Source organism: Emys orbicularis, chromosome 6, assembly GCF_028017835.1.
Source record: "Emys orbicularis isolate rEmyOrb1 chromosome 6, rEmyOrb1.hap1, whole genome shotgun sequence".
Taxonomy (NCBI): domain Eukaryota; kingdom Metazoa; phylum Chordata; order Testudines; family Emydidae; genus Emys; species Emys orbicularis.
The window spans coordinates 79863762-79887563 of record NC_088688.1 but is presented as its reverse complement, the minus strand read 5'-3'; the positions used below and the strand labels follow the sequence as shown (position 1 = coordinate 79887563).

Here is a 23802-nt window from a genome sequence, read left to right as displayed (position 1 = left end):
AACAATATAAGGAGAAAAGGCGCTACCTGTTCCATCCGCACCCAAAATCCCACTGTACCTCAGTGCACACGAACTGCAGTATTCAACCCCAGATGATACAGATGCATGGGTCACTACTGAAAGGCTTCATGGAACAAAGTGCTTGGGGTTTGTAGGATGGGAGAGAGGTGGCTGGTATAGGAAATCATTTTAATATGAAATGACTATGTAGATTGAGAGATGGAAAGGAAGTTAATGTAAAATACATTGACAATGTCAAGTTACATTAGTATGCATTGAAACGGTGATATGATTAGGATAAAAACAACAATTTTAGATACTGCATTCACTTGGCTTTCAAAAAAGTCAATTTTAACCTTTATTTACTTATTTAAAACCATTGTCCACACCATGTTTAATAGGCTGGTAAAAAAGCCTTTGATGTCTGTGTGAAATTGGTAGAGTCAGGATTGCCAAACTCATCTGTTTTTAAAAAAAAATTAGGCCCCTCAAAATCCAGAGATACTAAATATAGTACATGTTGAGTGGTGGGTATTGTGTTTTATTTGCCTTCGGATTTGAAAAACTTTAGGTTTCAGATTTTCAAGCTTCTCTCTTCAACCATGAGGACTGGAAACTTACTTTTAAAGAAGTGAAAACAGATTCTGATATAATCACAATTCCAGCAGCTGGGCCTTTAATAAAAGCCCCAAATATCACAAGACTCAATAAAATCATGAGTTACTAACACTGCAGAGAATTTAGATATTATAATTTAAGGAATAAAATTAATCAAAGATTGGGACCGTATTATTCATTGGGTCTGATCTTTGGAATTTTTTAGTTTTTCAAGTCACTTGCCAACTCAGGCCTTTTTGCCTTAGAGAATTTTTTCCCCCAAAAAATTACCCCCTATTACTCCACCACTATTAGCATCATTGTGAGCCCTAACACAGAGAGTCTGCTAGCCTGCCTTTGAATCACTATATTGATTAGACCTTCTCTGAGCAGCATTAGAAGACCAAGGCTCCAATCTTGCAGAGGCTTCCAAATGTACGGTGAGAATAGTCCAGGGTTACTCATTGCATGAAGTTAAGCACATGTGGTAGGCGGCCTTTGCAAGATCAGGGTCTGTGTGGGAGTCCTCTCTCACAGTTCATAGCCAGCATGAATGGAGAATGAGGCCTATAGTTTGTAAAATTAAGTGTTTGCTGGATTGGGACTTTAGGTATTAAAATGGTGGCAGCAGGCAGCAGTCCATTGGTTGCCCCAATGGTAACAATGGTGAGACTTTAATAAAAACAAAAACACAACCATTTCCCTAGGTAGACAAGGCTGTAGTTGTAAATGGGGGATTTGACTCTGACCACTATCCCCTAAGTTTCCTCCTACAGTTAATGTAAACTAAGGGCGTGGTTTGCCGCACACTGACTGACTGTGTGGGCAGGATGTGACTCTCTAGCACACCACTACTAATTCGCCCTGTTGACACTGCACTGTAGCAGCATCCAAATGTACGTGGCGGGCTGGTGTGTTGTAGATTGTGCTGGCTTGCCATGCACTAACTTGCTGTGTAGACAAACCCTAACTAAGCTGGATCTACAGCCCATTGACTACAATAAGAATCTTTCCATATAAACTTCAACAAGATTTGAATCAGGTCCTAAATGACCTATTCTCTTTAAAATATATAATTGTTTAACTAACATTTCAGCCTCACAGCCAAGTAGTGTAAGCAGGAAAGCGTTCAGCTATAAAACAATGTGGTATAAGAAGTTAATTTGTATCCTTTTCTTGGTGGGCTGGTTGTCTTTGTTTTGTTAGTTGTTCCAAAGTGCACTTGTTTAGTCTCTCCCTTCAGCCTATAAGGGTATGTCTACACTACGAGAGTAGTTCGATTTCACTTAAATCGAATATGTTGAATCGATATTGCAAAGTCGAACGTGTGTGTCCACACTAAGGACAGTAATTCGACTTTGTGAGTCCACACTAACGGGGAAAGCGTCGACATTGGAAGCGGTGCACTGTGGGCAGCTAACCCACAGTTCCCGCAGTCCCCGCTGCCCATTGGAATTCTGGGTCGAGCCGCCAATGCCTTCTGGGTAAAAAAAAAAGGGTCGAGGGTGCTTTTGGGTACTTGTCGTCATCCGTCCGTCACTACCGCCCTCCCTCCCTCCCTCCCTGAAAGCGCCGGCGGGAAATCAGTTCGCGCAATTTTCCGGTCAGTGCCAGCGCGGACGCCACAGCACTGCGAGCATGGATCCCGCTGCGATCATCGCTGCAGTTGTGGCCGTTGTCAACGCCTCGCAGGTTATCATCCACCTTTCCCAGAGGCAGATGCAGATAAACCAGGTGAGGAGGCTACGGCACCGCGGTGAGGGCCTGAAGTCTGAGAGTAGCACAGGCCTGTCAGAAAGCACGGGACCCAGCGCCGAGGACATCACGGTGACAATGGGTCATGTGGATGTTGTGGAACGGCGATTCTGGGCACGGGAAACAAGCACGGACTGGTGGGACCGCATAGTGCTGCAGGTCTGGGACGAATCCCAGTGGCTGCGAAACTTTCGCATGCGGAAGGGGACTTTCCTTGAACTTTGTGAGTTGCTGTCCCCTGCCCTGAAGCGCAATGACACCCGGATGCGAGCAGCCCTGACTGTCCAGAAGCGAGTGGCCATAGCCCTCTGGAAGCTTGCAACGCCGGACAGCTACAGGTCTGTCGCGAACCACTTTGGCGTGGGCAAATCTACCGTGGGGGTTGTTGTGATGCAAGTAGCCAATGCAATCGTTAAGGTACTGCTGTCAAAGGTAGTGACCCTGGGAAACGTGGAGGTCATCATAGATGGCTTTGCCGCGATGGGATTCCCAAACTGCGGTGGGGCTATAGATGGAACTCACATCCCTATCCTGGGACCGGAGCACCAGGCCAGCCAGTACATTAACAGAAAGGGCTACTTTTCAATGGTGCTGCAAGCACTAGTGGACCATCGGGGACGTTTTACAAACATCAACGTCGGATGGCCGGGCAAGGTTCATGACACTCGCGTCTTCAGGAACTCTGGTCTGTTTAGACGGCTGCAGGAAGGTATTTACTTCCCGGACCACAAAATAACTCTTGGGGATGTGGAGATGCCTACAGTGATCCTTGGGGACCCAGCCTACCCGCTAATGCCCTGGCTCATGAAGCCCTATACTGGCGCCCTGGACACTGAAAAAAAACTGTTCAACTACCGGCTGAGCAAGTGCAGAATGGTTGTGGAGTGTGCTTTTGGCCGTCTCAAGGGGAGATGGAGAAGCTTACTGACTCGCTGTGATCTCAGCGAAACCAATATCCCCATTGTTATAGCAGCTTGCTGTGTGCTCCACAATCTCTGTGAGAGCAAGGGGGAGACCTTTATGGCGGGGTGGGAGGTTGAGACAAATAGCCTGGCATCTGATTACGCCCAGCCAGACAGCCGGGTGATTAGAAGAGCCCAGCGGGACGCGCTGTGCATCCGGGAGGCTTTGAAAGCTAGGTTCCACAGTGAGCAGGGTAAGCAGTGACTTTTAAGTTTCTGTACAGAGAAGCTGAACCTGCCCCCGATTCTTTACCCAGTTAATGTTGACTATCCTCTCCAGTTACAGAGCCCCTCCACCCCCTTCCCAAAAAATAAAATCAGTTTTATTTTGTTAATGAACACCGTTGTCTTTATTACTGTTTTCGCGGGAATGTTTTAAACCTGGGACGCAGACTGTGGTGGAGAGCGGGTGTAGTGTACTGATGCAAATGATCCTTCTAAAGTCCAGGAATGACAGGATTCGCAAGGGCGGACTGGTTGTTTCAACGGAGCCTGCCAGCCCTCCTGAGCGGGACTGCGTGTATGTGGGGGCTATGTGACTTTATGGCAGGGGTAGGAGGGTTACAGATCCCCTGCTGCGTGGCTCTGTGATCCAGGACAAGGACCGCTGCATAAGATCTGCAACTGCCCTCCCCCGCCACAAAGTCACAGAGCAACCCCCCCCACCCCACCCCCCCCGCACAGAACATGAAAACCACCTCCCAGACTGACCAGGGTAACTAGTCACTGCACTGTGTATGTGCCCTGCTGCTGGACCTGCCCCCGCCTCTGTACCCTGCTAAAGGTGACTGTCCTGTCCAATTACCAAGCCCCTTCCCCCCCTTCAGACAGACTCTCCCACAAAAGAACATGATTGAAACAGTAATGAACAGAAACGTATTTTTTATTAACAACCACACATGAAACTGGGGGGGTGAAACTTGGACGGGGGCTTGGGTGAGGCGGGCAGGAAAGGACTTTTCAAATTTTGGGGAATGACAGCCTTCTGGTGCTTGAGCAGTCTGCAGGGGTCGAGTGAGAGTTTTCACGGACTCTGCCGCCCCTCCTTCTTTGGACTTTGGGCGAGGGGGGTATGGGACTTGGTGGCGGGGGAGTGCGGTTACTGATAGACTGCAGCGGGGCTCTGTCCTCCTGCCTCCGTTCCTGCAGAACATCAACAAGGCGCCGGAGCGTGTCCGTTTGCTCCCTCAGAAGTCCAAGCAGTGTTTGAGTCGCCTGCTGGTCTTCCTGCCGCCACCTCTCCTCACGGTCCATGTGTGTCTGGTGCATTAGGGACAAATTCTCCCTCCAATGGTTCTGCTGTGCTGCCTGGGCTCGGGAGCAGCCCATTAGTTCTGAGAACATGTCCTCTCTCGTCTTCTTCTTCCTCCGCCTAATGTGCGCTAGCCTCTGGGAGTGTGATGCCAGGCTGGGTTGGGAGACAGTCGCAGATGTGGCTGTGGGAATGAGAAAAAGGTAGTGAATTCCTCCGAAACATAAATGTAGTTGTGAACAAAGAACATAGTCTTTCTCTGTGAACAAGACCATGCACCGCACCTATCACATGCGCACTCAGGACAAGGTCGAATTTTCGGACCTAGCCTTCACTGCCTGGGGTCTTGCACTGCCGATCTGGGAAGCGGGGCAGGACACCGGAATTTCTGTAGCAGGCAGACATGGTAAGCCATAGACTTGTGGCTGCTTAAAACTTTAGTAGTACCACTGGCCTCCATTCACATTGAAAGCAATGCCAGTCTCTGCTGCCAGCAATCGGCCAAGCATGAACTCTGGCCCTGTCCCACCCCCTCGCGGATGTCCCAGGGAAAGATCCCTGTATGCTGCCCCTCTCCCGCCTCCACCGCGTGGCTGTAAACCAGCGGTTACAGTTCTGTAAAGGAACTTGCAAGCAGTCCCAATACTAACAGTCCCCTACCTAATTCAAAGCAGGTCATCATGAGCGACATAACAATAATGAGGATCTCGGACAGCGATAAGGAAAGGATGCTTCGGGAAAGCCAGCAAAGACCAGGGCCCTATGCCGCCATGCTGTGCAAGGCAATGATCCCGGAGTACTTGAGGATCTCCTAGCGCGGGAACGTCTCCTACTTCGGAGGACCCACTAAGGCCGCTCTCCCCAGGAACCTGATGAACAGGCTTTCCCATTACCTCCAGGAGAGCTTCGTCGAGATGTCCCTGGAGGATTACAGCTCCATCCCCGGTCATATAGACCGCATTTTAATATAGCTGCAGTGGCAGGGACTAAAGAGTGGAGCAGCTTGGGCAGCAGAATCATGCACAACCGGACACTGTTAGATTTTTTTTAAATAGTTGGAACTGATTACTTAAGCGCCCAGGGTAAAGAAATCATGAAGAACACATTGTTCTTATTCTTAATATTCCAGTTTTGTTAAAAATAAATGTTTAGATGTTTAAAACACTTACTGCTTGATCCTTCCCCTGAATCTGTGTCCGGGTTAAATGCTGGGGAGGGTTGGTAGGGGATCTCTGTAAGGGTGATGAAGAGCTCCTGGCTGTCGGGGAAATCAGCTTGGTAAGCGCTGTCGACTGCCTCGTCCTCCTCATCTCCTTCCTCATCTTCCCCGTCTGCTACCATGTCCGAGGAACCGGCCGTGGACAATATCCCATCCTCAGAGTCCACGGTCAGTGGTGGGGTAGTGGTGGTGGCCGCACCTAGGATGGAATGCAGTGCCTCGTAGAAACGGGATGTGTGGGGCTGGGATCCGGATTGTCCGTTTGCCTCTTTGGTCTTCTGGTAGCCTTGTCTCAGCTCCTTGATTTTCACACGGCACTGCGTTGCATCCCGGCTGTATCCTCTCTCTGCCATGGCTTTAGAGATCTTCTCATAGATCTTTGCGTTCCGTCTTTTGGAGCGCAGCTCGGAAAGCACGGACTCATCGCCCCACACAGAGATCAGATCCAAGACTTCCCGATCAGTCCATGCTGGGGCCCTCTTTCTATTCTGGGATTGCACGGCCATCTCTGCTGGAGAGCTCTGCATCGTTGCCAGTGCTGCTGAGCTCGCCACGATGTCCAAACAGGAAATGAGATTCAAACTGGCCAGACAGGAAAAGGAATTCAAATTTTCCCGGGGCTTTTCCTGTGTGGCTGGTCAGAGCATCCGAGCTCGGACTGCTGTCCAGAGCGTCAACAGAGTGGTGCACTGTGGGATAGCTCCCGGAGCTATTACTGTCGATTTCCATCCACACCAAGCCTAATTCGATATGGCCATGTCGAATTTAGCGCTACTCCCCTCGTTGGGGAGGAGTACAGAAGTCGAATTTAAGAGACCTCTATGTCGAACTAAATAGCCTCGTGGTGTGGACGGGTGCAGGGTTAATTCGATGTAACAGCGCTAAATTCGACATAACAGTCTAGTGTAGACCAGGCCTAAATGTGAAAGACAATCTGAGGTCAGCTTCACAGAACAAGAGAAAACACGCTATATGGAAAGAATGTCACACAGGGTCAGACTATGCCTTTCACTGCAAGTGAAGGGTCTGTTATCCAGATAGAGAGTGCTAGAGTCCCAGCAAAACATGCCTTCTTGTGACTCTGGTATGCACCCCCTCTCTGAGGTAGTGGAGATCCCTTTCCTCTTCCCATACCCCCTACTCTCACCTCACCTCCTGTGCCATTACTGTAAGAGGAGCTGTAGGGATATCTACTGTGACTCAGACAGCTGCTGTTGGAAGTCACAAGAGAGCATTTCATCAGAAAAACAGAGGTACTAGAGCAATTTATCAGAACACTTGCAGTTCCCCCTTAAAGGGAAGTGCTATAGCAATAATAAATACTGTACAAAGAAGGTTGCTCTTATCCAGACAAGAATATTTACTAAATGGAGTACTTGGAGATTTTAAAATTACCAAAAGTGGTGCATGGAGGTTTGCCATGTTACTCCCATTACAGTAAATGGTGTTATGGTTAAATCTCTTCTTAGCACCTTGAGGCCAAAAATTAAAGCTGAGGGTCTAATGTTTGGTTCCTAAATCCACTTTTTAGACACCTATGTAAGTGATCTGATTTAGAGGAAAGAAGAGCACCTCTAGCTCCCATTTACTACAATGAAATTTGTGAATACCAGCCCATCTGAAAACTGCCCACGTATGCCTAGGGGTCTATGAGGATTTAGTCACCAGAGTTTAGGCACTCAGGTTTGAAAAATTTGTCCTTTAAAATATGCCTTTGAATAACAGAAATGTGCTATGTACATATTCCAAGTGACCTAGTTCTTGGCAACAGTAGAACCACATGCTTTGGGAAGACACCACCAGTTCCGCTTCACCCTCATCAGGCAATGCTAAGAAGCTATATTTAGTTATGAAACTATTATGGTGAAAAATGACACTTCCCAATTCATATAGACCTAATCAAAAGAAAAGCGAACCATCCCAAGGTTGCCACACAACAATTTTTGACAGTGCTGCAGTTTTGGAGTGCTAACACTGGCCTCTCGTGTGAAGTTGCTAGGTTTCTGCCAGAGCTGTACCTGATGCTGCAGCAGTCAGAGGTCTCTGCTGGACACAGCTGCAAGCTATGGGTTGCAATTCTTGCTACCCCAGCAGAGGCCACTGCTGCACCCAGTAGAGTAAGTCTGCTCCCCTGTTTGTGCTGAGCATGGGAACAGAGAGCAGCTTACAAACCAGGCTAATTTTTGAACTTGCCTGGTTAGCAGTACAACCATCCCTGCTGAAATATCTAGGCACAGCAAAGTGAATTAAAGGTACAGTAGACTGGGGGGTTGCCCTGAGTTCAGACTTTGGTATAGGTACCTGATGTAGCCAGTGGTATTTACACTAGTGGCATTTTGCTTACTTTAATTGGGGGAGGAGAGGGTAAGTTCTACCAGTGTAAATACCAAGTTTGCCTATCTACAGCAGGCTGAAATCAAAAATCTCTGTTCCCCAACAGAGACGAGTCCTCGGACTTCAATTCTGAATGTCCTTACTTTTGTCAATTTTGATGCCAATCATCATAGAAGTTTGTTTAAATTATTTTGAGCAGTAGGCAGTAAAAAGGGGGTTGGGGAAACAATTGAAGAAGAGTGTTGTGTCAGTTTCTCCAATGCAATCTCACTAAACTATTATTTATGTGCTTATATAGTGACGGGAGGGGTTCTTCCATCACTGTAGTAAATCCACCTCCCTGAGAGGCGGTTGCTAGGTTGACAGAACAGTTTTTCCATCAACCTAGTGCTGTCTGCACAGGGACTAAGATCAGCTTAACTACATCACTTGGGAGTGTGGATTTTTTCATACCACTGAGTGATGTAGCTGGGTCAATCTAATTTTGTAGTGTAGATCAGCCCTAGGAGTCAGGCCACTTTTTCAAAATGCATCTAGACCCAAAGCTGTAAAATTTGCAGGTGTCAGCCAGCTAGTTGCGAGTCTATTGGCCTTAAATTTACAAGTATGTGTTGGGTATACAAATAAAAATATTCCTATTGACTTTAGTGGAGCAGAATCGCATATTATGTGTGCAATAGGCAGGTGCAATTTAAGTAGCCTCTTTGAAGATTTGGGTTACAACAACAACATACTGTCAGGAACTTGCAGAGTGTAACTGGAAGCACATATTACTTTGTTTTTCTAGATTGTGATTAAGTGATAGACTCCTGGGACTTTATTCACTCTTGTGTTCCACCAGCTTCTGCTGGCAGAAACCCAGGCACTAGAAAGTCCATTCACTCGAAGAGACATTGCAGTGACACAAGGTATCTGCAATCCCCTGCTCCAAAAAGGAGCCTGGAGACAGCTGGCACAGCTCAGGAAGTATTTGGACTGGCCTGGGAAAATCTGGTCAGAACAGAGGATGTGCTGAGTGCTGAGTCATGGTTTCCTCCTCCTATTTGTCCAGTGTTCCAGAAAATCTTCTGAGAAAAACAAGACCGACATGTCCTGACTTTCTAGTGCTAAGAGGACTAACAAAAACATAGCACCCCTTCTTTATACATCTAAAGAAAGAAAGACATAACCTCTGTTTTCTCCCCGCTTTTTCAGGTCAGCTTTACATTATTTATTTCTGTTAATGGAAGACTTATGAATAAAACTAAAGGGCCAGATTCGTAAACATACGTATGTGCCCTAGCTGTATAGTGGAATTCTCAGCTCCGAGTTAGCCAGCTCAGGCTACCTGCATTATACACAAAGAGTTGGGCATCTATGAAAGGGATACTCAGAAGTGAGCAAATTGAGCAGGCATCCACCTAAGCTAGCCAGGTGGCCAAATGCAAACAGTTTGGGTCCAGATTCTAAGGTACTTAGATGCCTAATTGCCAGTGATCTGAACCTTAGACACTAGACTGATAGGCCCCTCTCTCTGTTAAGGGTTCTCAGCCATGAAACCTCTCCTGGCATTAGGGCTGAGCTGCCTTTAGGCACATTTCTCCTGAAAAACTGGAGAAATAGACCAACCCACCCCAGAATACCCAATAGCTCAGTGGTTAGGGCACTTGCCTGGGATGTGGGAGACCAAGATTCAAATCCCTTCTCTTCGGGACTTGAGCCCAGGTCTAGCTATGGGCTATTCTGAAGTGGTGTGGGAGAGTTCCCAATCTTCCTTGTTGTTGCTGTTGTATGAACCATTAAATATTCACTGGGCCAGAGAGAGAGAGGCTACAACCTAGTGTCTAGGGCATTCATCTGGGTTGTGGGAGACCTGGCTTCAAGATCCTGCTCCAGATCAGGCAAAGTGGGGATTCAGATTTGAGTCTCATTCACCAGCAGAGTGCCCTAACCACAGGGCTATTGGGTATTCTGGACACACACGCTAGCCCACTGGCTGTCTTCTGTGCAGGATCTGCTGATGCTATGGGCACTCTCAAAGCATGCCCACAGGATCAGGCCCCACTGATGAGATGGGCAGGGGAAATACGGTTTGAGAAGCTTACTGTGGCAGCTCCACGGCTTTGGCCTGCGCAAGGGCTCCAAGCTGCTGGTTAGCTGCGAAGTGTCGTTATGCATGCCCATTGGTGGAAAATTAAGTGCAAAGGAGACTTAGGTACTTACTGGATTAGGTAACAGCTGAGCTATGGTTTTAAAAATGTCAGTGGGGCCAAAGTATTGGACATACAAGCCTAACTGCCTTTGTAAATGTGGCCCAAAGTTTGGCTAGTTTAAGTATTTATTCATTTGGCAAACGTCATGAACTTTTTTCACTGGTGAAAACTTTATTTATACTTGATTTATACATACATTCATATTTAATCAATTGGAACATTGCTATTTATACAGTTCTACTATGCCAAGGGGAAAAAAAAGTAGTCACATCCTCTAATTGAAAATGGTTTGAAATTCAGGGCATCCAAATAGGAGCGTTGATTTATGGATGGGCAGACATTTTGAAAACATACAACGAATAAAGGAACATTCAGGGATCTGTCCTTAGTCTGGTTCTATTCATTATCTTCATAAATTATTTGGATAATGGCATAGAAACTACATTAATAAAGTTTGTGAACAATACCAAGCTGTGAGGGATTCCAAGCGCTTTGGAGGACAGGATTAGAATTCAAAGTGATCTTGACAAACTGGAGAAATGATTTGAAACAAAATAGGATGAAATTCAATAAGGACAAATGCAAAGTACTACACTTAGGAAGGAACAATCAGTTGCACAAATAGAAAATGGGAAATGACTGCCTAGGAAGGAATACTGCAGAAAAGGATGTCGGGTTATAGTGGATCACAAACTAGGAGTCAATGTAATACTTTTGCAAAAAAGCAAACGTCATTCTGGGATGTATTAGGAGGAGTGTTAAAGCAAGACATGAGACATAATTCTTCACTCTACTCAGCACTGATAAGGCTGCAACTGAAATGAGGTGTCCAGTTCTTGGAAAAAGATATGGACAAATTGAAGAAAATCCAGAGAAGAACAACAAAAATGATCAAAGACCTAGAAAATATGACCTATGAGGAAAGATTGAAAAAAATGGGTTTGTTTAGTCTGAAGAGAAGATGTTGGGGGGGGGGGAGAATGGGGGACGAAAAGATAAGTTTTCAAGTATATAAAAAGGTTGTTTATAAAGAGAAGCTTGTTTATAAATTGTTCTCTTTAACCACTGAGGAAAAGGATGAGAAGCAATGGGCTTAAATTGTACCAAGGGAGATTTAGGTTAGACATTAGGAAAAACTTCCTAACTGTAAGGGTAGTTAAGCACTGGACAAATTACCTAGAGAGGTTATGGAATAACAGTCATTGGAGTTTTTTAAGAGGTTAGACAAACACCTGTCAAGGATGGTCTAGTTGTTATTACTCAGTTCTGCCTCAGTGCAGGGGTTGGACTAGATGACCTGTTGATGCCTCTTCCAGTCCTACATTTCTGTGATTCACACTGAATTGCCTTGTGCCACTGTCTAGTAGTAGTGGCATGCAGTTCTCGGACATGCAGGTTTATAAAATTGTAGTTAATATACAGTTTAGAGCATAGCAATTTTAAGGCTCTGCATGTTCAGACCAACTGAGCTGAAAATTGTGATCTACAGTATTCAAAACTAGTAAGATGTGGGCTGAAATAAAATCAGCGTGAATTGCTCAACAATATCAATGGAATCAGCATTGCGCTGCTATATATTGTAAAACATTACAGTGAAATCTTGCAAGTATTACATAGCATGCCTTGCCCAAGTGGTAACTAAGCAGAACATCTTCCTGTTTCCACATTCTCAACTTGTATCCCATAGCTCCTATAAGTTGTTTTTTTCCCCAACACTGAATGCTGCTAAGTTATGAGTTTTAACAGGTTTTTTTTCTTTTAAACCACAGCACTGAATGTTATTCTAAAATTGTTTTCCAAATATTCTTAAACTCCCAGTTGATCCCCCACTGATGTTCATTGTGAAAAGAATTGCAGGTCTAATAATAATATTTGGCACTTTTGTAATTCTCTGTCCAACCTGTGTTTTGTGCCCTCCTCTGGTGGATTTTTAGAGGATAACTGTATAGCTACCAGCTAAGGGAGTTATATCTTGAACTCAAGTAGTAGAAGCTCATGCTTTTAAGTCTGGATGGCTCAGGTTCAATCTTTGGTGACTAGCTACGATGGAGGTTGCTCCACTTATAATCCCTTTAATCAGAGGTTCTGAATATGCTTTGTTGTAGGCAGAGCTAGCCTATAGTTAAGCAACCGAAAATTTAGAATGGGAAGTGTTGAAATGTTGGGAAGCCTTATAATTTTGCCAGTCTGGAACATCCATCTGAGGGATGGGGGTGGGGGGGAGAGGGAGGGGGAAGAGTGAGATAGGACCAGGAAACTGGGCCAAGGAATCCAGAGCGGTAGTGCGGGGCAGTTGAAATCAGATGAGGAGCTGGAGTGGGTTAGACAGCAATAGGATAGACAGAGAGTGGAGGGGACAGGGGAAGAAGGGTCTTTGACTACTACGGACCACTCTGTTCAGGAGCCTGGAATAGACCCAGGATTCCTGAGTTTCACAGTTCCTCTTCTGTCAGCAGATATCTGTGAAACCCAGTGGCAAAAAGTGTCTCATCCCCCTATAGAGCTGGTCTATCACATATAGGATGACAACATACTGCCTCTGCCATCACTTACTCCATTAGCTCAAGTGGCAGAAGTCTGTGCAGTGGATCTAAAGGTTCATCAGCAGGGTTGGAGCCATGCGAGTTTCACTATGATTCCACATGACAGAATTTCTGGGGCAGTTCAGTTTTGATTTTTACAAAAAAACCTGGGGAAATACATACAGAAACTATGTTGAGAGAACATTCAGAAATGCCACAGGTCAGTTAATTCAGCCCCTGTGTGCCAGTGAGTACTTGACTTTGCAACTTTAACAATATAAAGGTGGCTAAGAATCCTGGTCCCTATTTTGTGTTTTAAGTGAAAATAGGGGCAGAGAGGTTAAGTCATTTGTCCAGGGTCACACAACAGAATCCAGGCCTCCTGACTCCTGTGCCTGTGTTTTAAACACATGATCATCTTAGTCTCCCACTGCATATCAGAGCCATCTGGATGTCCAAGGAAGGGGAAAGGTGATAAGTGAAAGGTAGCAACCAGAGAATTCCGGTTCTGAGAACTGTCAGGGAAGGCAAATGCTGCACTCAAACTGCAGCTAGGGTCAAACTTGCCCAGAGCTGTAGGAGAGTTAGAAAAAAGTCACAGAATGGCCTGGCGCTTTAAGGGAGTTGTGCTCAGCCCCACCTGTGCCTGTGGGCTGGGATGGTGAATAATACAGAAAATACTATAATAAGAACATAAGAATGGCCATACTGGGTCAGACCAAAGGTCCATCTAGCCCGGTATCCTGTCTTCTGACAGTGGCCAATGCCAGGTGCCCCAGAGGGAATGAACAGAACAGGGAATCATCAAGTGATCCATCCCCTGTCGCTCATTTCCAAATTCTGTCAAACAGAGGCTAGGGACACCATCCCTGCCTATCCTGGCTAATAGCCATTGATGGACCTATCTAGCTCTTTTTTGAACCCTCTTATAGTCTTGGCCTTCACAACATCCTCTGGCAAAGCGTTCCACGGGGTGACTGTGCATTGTGTGAAGAAATACTTCCTTTTGTTTGTTCTGAACCTGCTGCCTGTTAATTTCATTTGGTGATCCCTAATTCTTGTATTATGAGAGAGTAAATAACACTTCCTTATTTACTTTCTCTACACTAGTCTTGATTTTATAGACCTCAATTATATTCCCCCCCTTATTCGTCTCTTTTCCAAGCTGAAAAGTCCCAGTCTTATTAATCTCTCCTCATATGGAAGCTGTTCCATATCCCTAATAATTTTTGTTGCCCTTTTTTGAACCCTTTCCAATTCCAATATATCTTTTTTGAGATGGGGCGACCACATCTGCATGCAGTATTCAAGATGTGGGTGCACCATGGATTTATATAGAGGCAACATGATATTTTCCTGTCTTATCTATCCCTTTCTTAATGGTTCCCAGCATTCTGTTCGCTTTTTTGACTGCCGCTGCACATTGAGTGGATGTTTTCAGAGAACTATCCACAATGACTCCAAGATCTTTCTTGAGTGGTAACAGGTAATTTAGATCCCCATCATTTTATATGTATAGTTGGGATTATGTTTTAAAGATATAGAAGATCAGTGGAGTGGGCCTCATCTGAAATACTGTGTGCAATACCAACAAGGAGTCTGGTAGCACCTTAAAGACTAACAGATTTATTTGGGCATAAACTTTCATGGGTAAAAAACCCACTTCTTCAGATGCATTGGTCCATGCATCTGAAGAAGTGGGTTTTTTACCCACCAAAGTTTATGCCTAAATAAATCTGTTAGTCTTTAAGGTGCCACCGGACTCCTTGTTGTTTTTGTGGATACAGACTGACACGGCTACCCCCTGATACTTGTGTGCAATACCAATCTCAAAAAGGGTCAGAGAAGGTTGTGGCGTGTGGAAAAAATCATATGAAGAGATTGAAAACATTAAGATTCTACCTTAGAACGAAGATAAGTAAGGGAGGAGAGGAATTAGGAGAAGATAATGAATGGTAGAAGGTATAGTAGGAACTTCTGCTCTCTGTGTTTACCCAAGAGCAGGGGAATCTTCAATGAAAATAGGATAGGAAATCCAAAGCCAATAAAAGGAAATACTTTCTGTGACGGGTTGGATCACAGAAACCCCCTTGGGAGCTGCCACCCGATGTGCAAAGACTACCCCTGCTCCTGTTTTCCCTGCCAGCTCAGGACTCCAGCACCCTGTCTTGCTGAGCCAGACACTCCCGTCTGCTCCAACACAGACCCAGGGTCTGAATCACTTGCCCCAAAGCTGCAAGTTTACCTGAAAACAGCTCACAGAAGTGTGCTTGTCTTTAGCACTCAGATGCCTAACTCCCAATGGGGTCTAAACCCAAATAAATCCATTTTACCCTGCATAAAGCTTATGCAGGGCAAACTCATAAATTGTTCGCCCTCGATAACACTGATAGAGAGATATGCACAGTTGTTTGCTTCCCCAGGTATTAATACATACTCTGAGTAAATTACTAAATAAAAAGTGATTTTATTAAATACAGACAGTAGGATTTAAGTGGTTCCAAGTAGTAACAGACAGAACAAAGTAAGTCACAAGCAAAATAAAATAAAATGCGCAAATCTATGCCTAATCAAACTGAATACAGATAATCTCACCCTCAGAGATGCTTCAGTAAGCTTTTTCTCAGACTGGACATCTTCCAGGCCTGGGCACAATTCTTTCCCCTGGTACAGCTCTTGTTGCAGCTCAGGTGGTAGCTAGGGGATTCTTCATGATGGCTCCTCTCTCTCTCTGTTCTCTTCCACCCCTTTATATATCTTTTGCATAAGGCGGGAACCCTTTGTCCCTCTGGGTTTCCACCCCCCCCCTCACTGGAAAAGCACCAGGTTAAAGATGGATTCCAGTTCAGGTGACATGATCACATGTCACTGCAAGACTTCATTGCCCACTTGCCAGCACACACATATACAGGAAGACTAACAGGTAAACACAACCATCTGCAGACAATGGTCCTGGTTAATGGGAGTCATCAAGATTCCAAACCATCATTAATGGCCCACACTTTACATAATTACAATAGGCCCTCAGAGTTTTCTAGTTTTAGATACAAGACTGGTACATTTATACAAATCAGATGATCATACTCAGTAGATTATAAGCTTTGTAATGATACCTTACAAGAGACCTTTTGCATGAAGCATATCCCAGTTACGTTATATTCACTTATTACCATATTTTCTCTAAAACTATCCCAGTTACATTATATTGACTTATTATCAAGTTTTTATAAAACCATATAGACTGCACAACATCACACTTTCCCCCACACAGTTTATAATTAGACTGTGGATCTCATTGCCCCAGGAAGCCACTGGGGCCAACAACATGCAAGAGGATTGAACATTTATATGAAAAGACTATCCAGAGTTATCAGTTATAAGAATTTTTGGAAAGAATATTAAACCTCATGCTTCAGGGTTTATGCTAGTCTCTAATCTGAGATGTGGAGCCCACCATATGTGGCAATATTGCCTTCCCAGAAGCCAAGGAAGGTAAGGTATCTACCTTAATCTCCCCACTCTGGTAAACTTACTGTCTCCCCACAGTGGTCCTCCAGCTCCCAGCACTGCTGGATCAGTGACATGACTAAGCCCTCCAGATATATCACACAAATCCACCCTTTCAAGAATTAATAGAACAAGTTTAATGGAAACAAAGCCATCTCCCAGCGGTCCTGGGACTACAGAGATCTTCCACAGTTTGCTTAGGCTGCATCCTCCCAGGGCTACCTAACATCTTCACCCTCTCTGGGTAGTAGTTCCTATTCTAGCTCCCTCCTGGGTTACTGTTCTAGCTCCTTCCTGAGTTCAGCAGTTCACTTTCCCTGGTGGCACAAAGTCATCAAAGGGGTTCTTTCTTCCTCCCTCACTGAAGTCCCAGCCTCAACCCTCTAAGCAACTGCAAGCATCAATTCCTTTCAACACTGCCTACAGCAGTACCCTTTCCCAGGGCTTCCCAATTACCCTTGAGTCAAGGCTCAGGGTCTCCCAGCCCCGCTTTTCAAGCTCACTACAGAGAGTCAGCCTCCCTCTGCCCTTTGTATCACCCACCTGACCTTTCTGCAAGAGAGTCTTCCATCTCCCTTCTCAGTGAGATGAGCAGGCTTCCACTTTCTTATTGGAAACCTAAGTACCCATTGCCTGAGGAGGAAGTTAACTAGCACAGGTAGGGCTGAGCTCAACTCCCTTAAAAGGACAAGCCCACCTTCTGGCAGTCCCCAAATGATATTTTTCAGAATGACATTGACATAGTTAAGTACTCCTGTTCTGCAATACACAGTCATATATATTAAAAAAAACATTAAACTGCCCTGAAATAAAAATCTGCAGTTTTTAATAATAGCAAAAGCATATGAACACAAACTTCTTGTTTTTTGTGTGCCATATTTTCATAAAGACTTCTGGGCAAAATGGATTCATCTTCACCAGCAAAATTTGCCAGGCAAATTGAGGGGCTCCACTGAGGTCCTTAGAAAACATGACCTTATCAAGTCATGTAAGGATTGGTAAGAGCAATATGTGCCTTGGTTTCCCGTTTGGCCTTGAACATCACTAGCTTGACATTTCTCCTTGATGCTTAATGATTACCTGTTGCTCACTGTTTTAAGTTATGTTAAACTGGGGGGAAAGATTCTGGAGAGACAGATAAATTTTCTTAAGGAATGTAAAAATAAATTAATAGGAACCAAAGCGTCCCCACAGATTTGGTTTTTGTTTTTCCATGACTATAACACTCATTAGGGAAACCTTCTCCTGCTAACAAGTTAGTGTGTGTTTCCCCCCCCCCCTCCCCCCTTGGTTCTAAAGTCCCAAAGCTGATTGATATAAGTTTGAGTTGCATTTCTTGAAACGAATCAGAGGCTCCTGGGAATGTAGAATGGGAAAAGAGAATGGGTTTCCAAGCATATGAATACAACAGATGCATTATGTGCTGTTTTTAATAAGGGTGCTGAAGAAGCACAAATGGGCAGTTTACACAAGAGCTCCACTTCAATATTTGTATAACTTTTGCCTCCTACTGCCTTACAGTATAAGAGCTTTTTTGTCTCATGTGAATCCATTCCAAACCACTCAGGGTTTCTACTGAAGCTCTGAAGAGATTCCCTCGTGACTAAAACTGAAAATCCACTATTGTAATTGAATTCATCAGCATGATGGTGCTTTATGAGTTTAAGAAATGAATTCAATTTATGCACAATAGTCAAAAGTGCACTGAGGATTCAATGTATGTGCCCATTGTAAATTCAGGTGAGCTGTTGAAATTCCTTCCCTGGCTTTTGAGGCTGGTTTTTGACATCTCCATATGTTTGAATATAACTTAATAAGAGTCCGAGTGCCTTGCATACAGGTATTTCTGGAGTCCTGTAGTTTCTCTTAATCCCAGAGTTACAAGTCTCTTACAGGAGGAAAATCCTTCTATAAAGAAAAGCTATTTAAGTGACTGTTTGTTGTTAGGAATACTCAGCTGTTGGTGTAGCCAAGAAACAAAGGCCTATAATTTCATTTCATACTGTGGATTGCCAACATTTGGTGGCACTTTTGCCCCTTCGTTGGGGGTGGGGGGAGGGGGGGAAGAGAAAGAGAGACAGGCTTCCTGATCTGTATATTGTCTGCTTTTGTGTTTGAAAAGCCCACAGAAAGGGGCTTGGAATAATAATTTAAAACAAAGGGGGTGGGGGAGAAATAATACCACCAGTGAGCTGTATTGTACCACAATGGGTGGGAGCAAGCAGATCAGGAAGGAAGAGAGTGTGTATAAGCTAGGGCTGACCTTTGCTGGAATAGCATCTTGTAATTTTCAATAAGTCATTATGGGGAGAAGGATATGGCCTTATGGCTAAAGCAGAAGACTAGGATTCAGGAAATATGGTCCTGGCTCTGCCACAGACTTCCAGAATAACCTTGTGCAATTTACTTAAACACTTTTTGGGCCTCAGTTCCACTCTCTACTTCTCTGCCTCACAGGGGTGTATTGAGATGTACTACATTATTTGTTGCAAGGTGCTTCAAATTTCTCAGAAAAAAATGTTACATGTAAGTGCAAAGTACTACTATCATTCAGCAGGCACATGGTAGTCACTGGGCACTAGGAGAATAGGGAGATTCATGGTTTGAACAGTACAATGGGAAGATAATTTTCTCAATAAAATTTTGGTTAGATAGGAGAAGGGCAAGGTGGGAATCGGAGTCCAGACGAGGAGGTTGCAGTAATCAAGGCAGAGAGAGGAAATGACAGATTATAAACATTTTCTCAAGTGTGTCAGTAAGTATACACTTGTTACCACATACTCAATGCCAGCTCTCATTAGAAACAGGATCGAGTCTAGGACTGCCCTCCTGAGGTTTCCAATTTCAAAGTTTGGGGCAAGTTTATCTCACTAGTACCTTTTCTGTTCATCTCGATCTTTTCATATGGTCTTGTCACTTTGTATTAGCGCTGCCTTTCTCTGCAACTCCTGGCATTTGAAATAGTCCTCCTACCTCCTCAGTATTATATCTCTCATTAAATGCCAGATGGAAAGACACATTTTCTTCCTTGCCTTTGCTCTTAATCTCTCCCCTTCTGCTAAGATATTTGTAGCCACAATGGAGAGATTTCCACATATTTTGGATGGAAAACATTCCGAATGAATTTGGGGTTTTATTGGCTATAAAGATTTATTGTTCTTCAGAATCAACATCGACTTCAGCTTTGCCTTAGTCAGTATGTACCTCTCAGGACAATTAATCTTGGTCTTCACCTCAGAGTACAATATGTGCTTATTATTTAAGCCTGTAATTGTATTAATTCCAAGCATATACTGTGGGATGCAGTTTGCATGAAATACATTCCCAGGGGTATCGTGTTTGGAATCAAGTTAATTACATTTTAGATCTATGCTAGAATTGAAAAAAAAAATTGAAAAAAAAGTTATTCTCAAGGCCTGAATTAATATCATTATCGATTTTGTTAAAATGTTTTTTTCCATTAGAGAAGTGAAAATTATTAAGTTAGACAAAGAATAGGGCAGGGTTGCTCCACTAGCCTGGACTGTCAAGGCAGTGCTGTGCACAAGGATTTGAATTAACATCCCAGATGGGAGATGGCTACAAAGAAGAGTTCTGTGGGCTTTAATAGTCTGCAGTTAGTTGCATCATCTGGTGTTTCAGAAAATGCTCTTAAAAAACTTATCAAATGGCTGATGAATGTGTTTGTAAAGGCTTGGATGGTCACTTTATATGGAACAATCAATTTGCTGTTGTACATAATGAGGTCAGTGATGCAACCAGAAAGGAAATATATAATTCTCTAGCATGGGTCTGTAAGCACAGTACTGTCTAGGCTATTTAAGTTTAATGAAGCAGCTACTCTGCTGCTGCATATTCTTGTTGAACAGTCTCAGCATGTATTTTAAAACAAAAGTGTTACTGGTAATCATGTCCCTGCACACTCTCCTTGGAAATCCGGTGGGTCCTATTCTCATAAGAAGTCTTCAACTTTTATGTGCTAATGGTTTTGAAATTAGTCATTTGCTTCATTTTCATTGTAAATGAGGGTCAGAATGTGATTTCTTTCTTTTCCCTGTTCTCTGAACATTGAAACTACTGTAAGCTGGCTCATCAGCATCCACTTCTCTCTGGGGTATAGAGTTTGAAAAGTAGCTGAAAATGATCCCATTAAAACACACAGGTTCCCAGGCATTCTTTCCTATTCTTAGAAACCTGTCTAAGAAGGCCTGCATCCATTCTGAAGCTTGCATTGTACAAATGACATGGCATCACCATCACATCCTCGCATCTCCCAAAGTCTTACTGCCAAAGAGGTCCAGTCAGGAAACTTCAAAAATTCAGCAGTGACATGCCAGTGTCTGTTCAAATCCAATGAGATCCAGTTACATTAATTCATTCTTTAAACACACCTTTCTAAAGGGCTCTTAAAAGAAGTAATGATTAATATTTAAATGCACGGTTTGATTCCTAGCATGCAATACTATACAAATGATGATGGCTGAAACATGAATTAAATTTTGGGTTTTTAAATGGACTAAATGTTGTGCACAGACAGAAACACTTAGGCACAATATAGGTCTGGCTCCAATTTGCACAAAGAATAATAATCATTCATAGCACTTAAAGTGGTATTTTACATCCATGGATCTCAAGGCATATTACAAAGGAAGATGGGGATCATTCACATTTTATAGATGGAGAAACTAAGGTCTAGAGAAGTTAAGCCCAGAGCCTCAAGAGGTATTTAAGCACCTAACTCCCAAAAAGGATCAGGGCCCAAGTTTCCAGGCACAGTGCTCCACGTGCTATACATTGACTCACACTGCCTTGCCTTAAAAATCATACCTGGACATAATGACCATCATTATGTGAAGCTGCAAAGAATGTGTGTCCAAAGGCTCTGTCTTCTTCCCTTATTGCTAGTGTAACCTTTGCTTTGCAATTACCACTATCCAGGACAGCATATAAAATATATTCTAAGTGATGGGAAAATGAGCCAAACGTATGAGAGAGCCATATGCATGCTATGATTTTTACCTCTCCTTGTGGCATGAATTATTACGGCATGCAGACTATCATTAAGTGGGTTTGTGTTACAAATGCTTGGTATTTGTTGTGTCTCTATTCTGCTGTGTTGGTGAAGTAATGCGCTTAGCAATAATGGATTATTTTCACAGAGGGATTTCACAGAGTAGATTATCAACTACTTTCTCTTTCAAGATGTAACCTTGTCAGTTTGTGGTCAGAGGCAAGTGTCAAGTTAAAATGAACCTAATACATTCATTTGCAACACAGGCAAAAGAGACAGACAGACAAAAGGTTCCAATCTTTTCATTTATCACCACCATCACTTTAAAAATCAACAGAGAAAAACAAAGGAAACCCTGTACGTGCAGCTGATTCCTAGATATGCACATTGCACAAGTTATTTTTCAACTATAAGTAATATTTTAAGCTTTCTTTCAATACCAAGAGGTAGATAGGTTTGGGGTTATTTTTTTCTTAAAAAAAAAAACTCTCTCATTTCATAGAGATCAATACGACAGTTACACACACAGATGTGCCTGCTGCATTGTTATTAAATGCCACGGGTTCTTGTGTGTGTGTGTAAAATTTGTAAGAAGATAAGGTGCTACTCCAACCCTATTTCATTTTAACTAATGGGATGTTGGTTGCCTGTAATTTTGCATTCACTGTTAACAGCCCTGCTTTAATAAATTGTTTTCTGATCTGTTCCTAGATGGAAATCCTGTATGAATGTGAAAACCATTAGCAAAGTAATTGCTGTCTATTACCATGACAACCAGCCGCTGCAGTCACCTGCCTGAAGTCTTACCAGACTGCACCAGCTCAGCTGCTCCCCTAGTAAAGACGGTGGAGGATTGTAGCAGTCTTGTGAATGGACAGCCGCAGTATGTCATGCAAGTTTCAGCCAAGGACGGGCAGCTTCTGTCAACAGTAGTAAGGACTCTTGCCACACAGAGGTACAGTAGTACCAAATAAAAAACAAACAACCATGTAATTGATCATTAAACTGTTTTAGCTCGGAAGTGTAGAAAGGGGCTAGAATTACAGTATTCAAGTCTGTGTCAGACAAGAAATCTATATAAAAAAGCCAAACACATATACAGGCTCAGTCATACCTGTTTCTATGACAATTAAGTAAGAAGCTAAAATCCATCATGTTTACTTTTCTATTTTAAGTCACACACAGAAGAAGAAGAAGATAGATGTGTTGCTGCTCGTGTAAGATTTACTACTGTGATAATTAAACATCACTATAATTTTATCATCATCACCATCTCACCTTTTATAATTAAACTCTCATTATACCTTCATGCAAAAAAATGTGGCAGTGCTGTCCGAAGATGCAGATGGTCAAGTGAATAAGTTTCAATAATTTCTCCTGATTTGTAAAAAGAAACTTCAGAATGTTACTCCTGACAACTTGTGAATGCTACTCATTACTTACTGATGAGAACACTCATTCCAATGATGCTTCATACATGGGTTTCATCTCAAACACGCACTGTCACTATTAAGGTACAGAATATTGCATACAGTGTTCCTCTCCCTCCCTCCTCACGTGCTGTTGCTAATACTGCCATAACACATTTTGTTCAGACTGCCATTCCTAAACGATGTCACACGCTCTAACTCACTGAGCCGGCAAAGAATCTGTCTCTCATGAAGATTCACATGCAGGCTTTGTTGCCGGAGCCATTTCTCATGTGATTGATAGCAGCTTTTCATGCTGTTGATGCACACTGACAGATTATGTGGCAAAATATATATTTAAGTCATATACTTTGAGTCCACAAGCTGGGTGGGTTTTTTTGTTCTCTTAACACTTTATTAAGAGAATCCATAAGGGTTTGACAGTATTCACACAGGAGATTTTGGGCATTTCCCTGATACTTTAGAGTAGTTCTGGATTTACATCAGTGTAACAGAGCACAGAATCAAGCCCCCTGCATTGTTTAAAGGCAGATGTTATTAACTTGCTGGGGTGTCATGTAAAAATATGGGGGTTTTTTGGAGTGAAACAATTATTCCTTTCAGTTTTTTATCAAACTGAACTTACTAGCTCAGATCTGCATGTAATGTCATAACAAAACCACTGGGTTTTGTTTTTTTAATAAACAGTGGGCCAGATTGTCCCTTCGCTTAGGCCACCTTTACACTTCACTGGATTTGACACTCGTGTAGTGAAAGGAGAACCTGGCCCCATATACACAGGGCACCATTGAAAAGCAGCCAGAGCAGGGGTAGTGGGCAGCAGTAACACATTGCACAATAATGAGGAGGGGAAATTTGGGTCAGTGACAAAGAGACAAAGGCACTATTCTTATAAGAAAGCCCTGTGAACCCAAAGCATCGATACAGAGTTGGCGTTTTCAAGGTCTCAGCCAAAAGATCCACACACATGAAAATGCAACTTATTCAATTTATCTGCCTTGGCCGGATGAACGGCTATGTT

General features: G+C 43.5%; 1 protein-coding gene across 1 annotated transcript in view; it reads left to right on the top strand.

The window, feature by feature from the left end:
• The window catches only part of MARCHF3 (membrane associated ring-CH-type finger 3), a 117906-nt gene that overhangs the window by 64616 nt on the left and 29488 nt on the right, over positions 1 to 23802 (top strand). Inside the window, exon 2 of the mRNA XM_065406534.1 lies at positions 22063 to 22306. Coding sequence (XP_065262606.1) covers positions 22119 to 22306 — 188 coding nt within the window. The 5' untranslated portion in view covers positions 22063 to 22118. The remainder of the gene's footprint in view (positions 1 to 22062; positions 22307 to 23802) is intronic.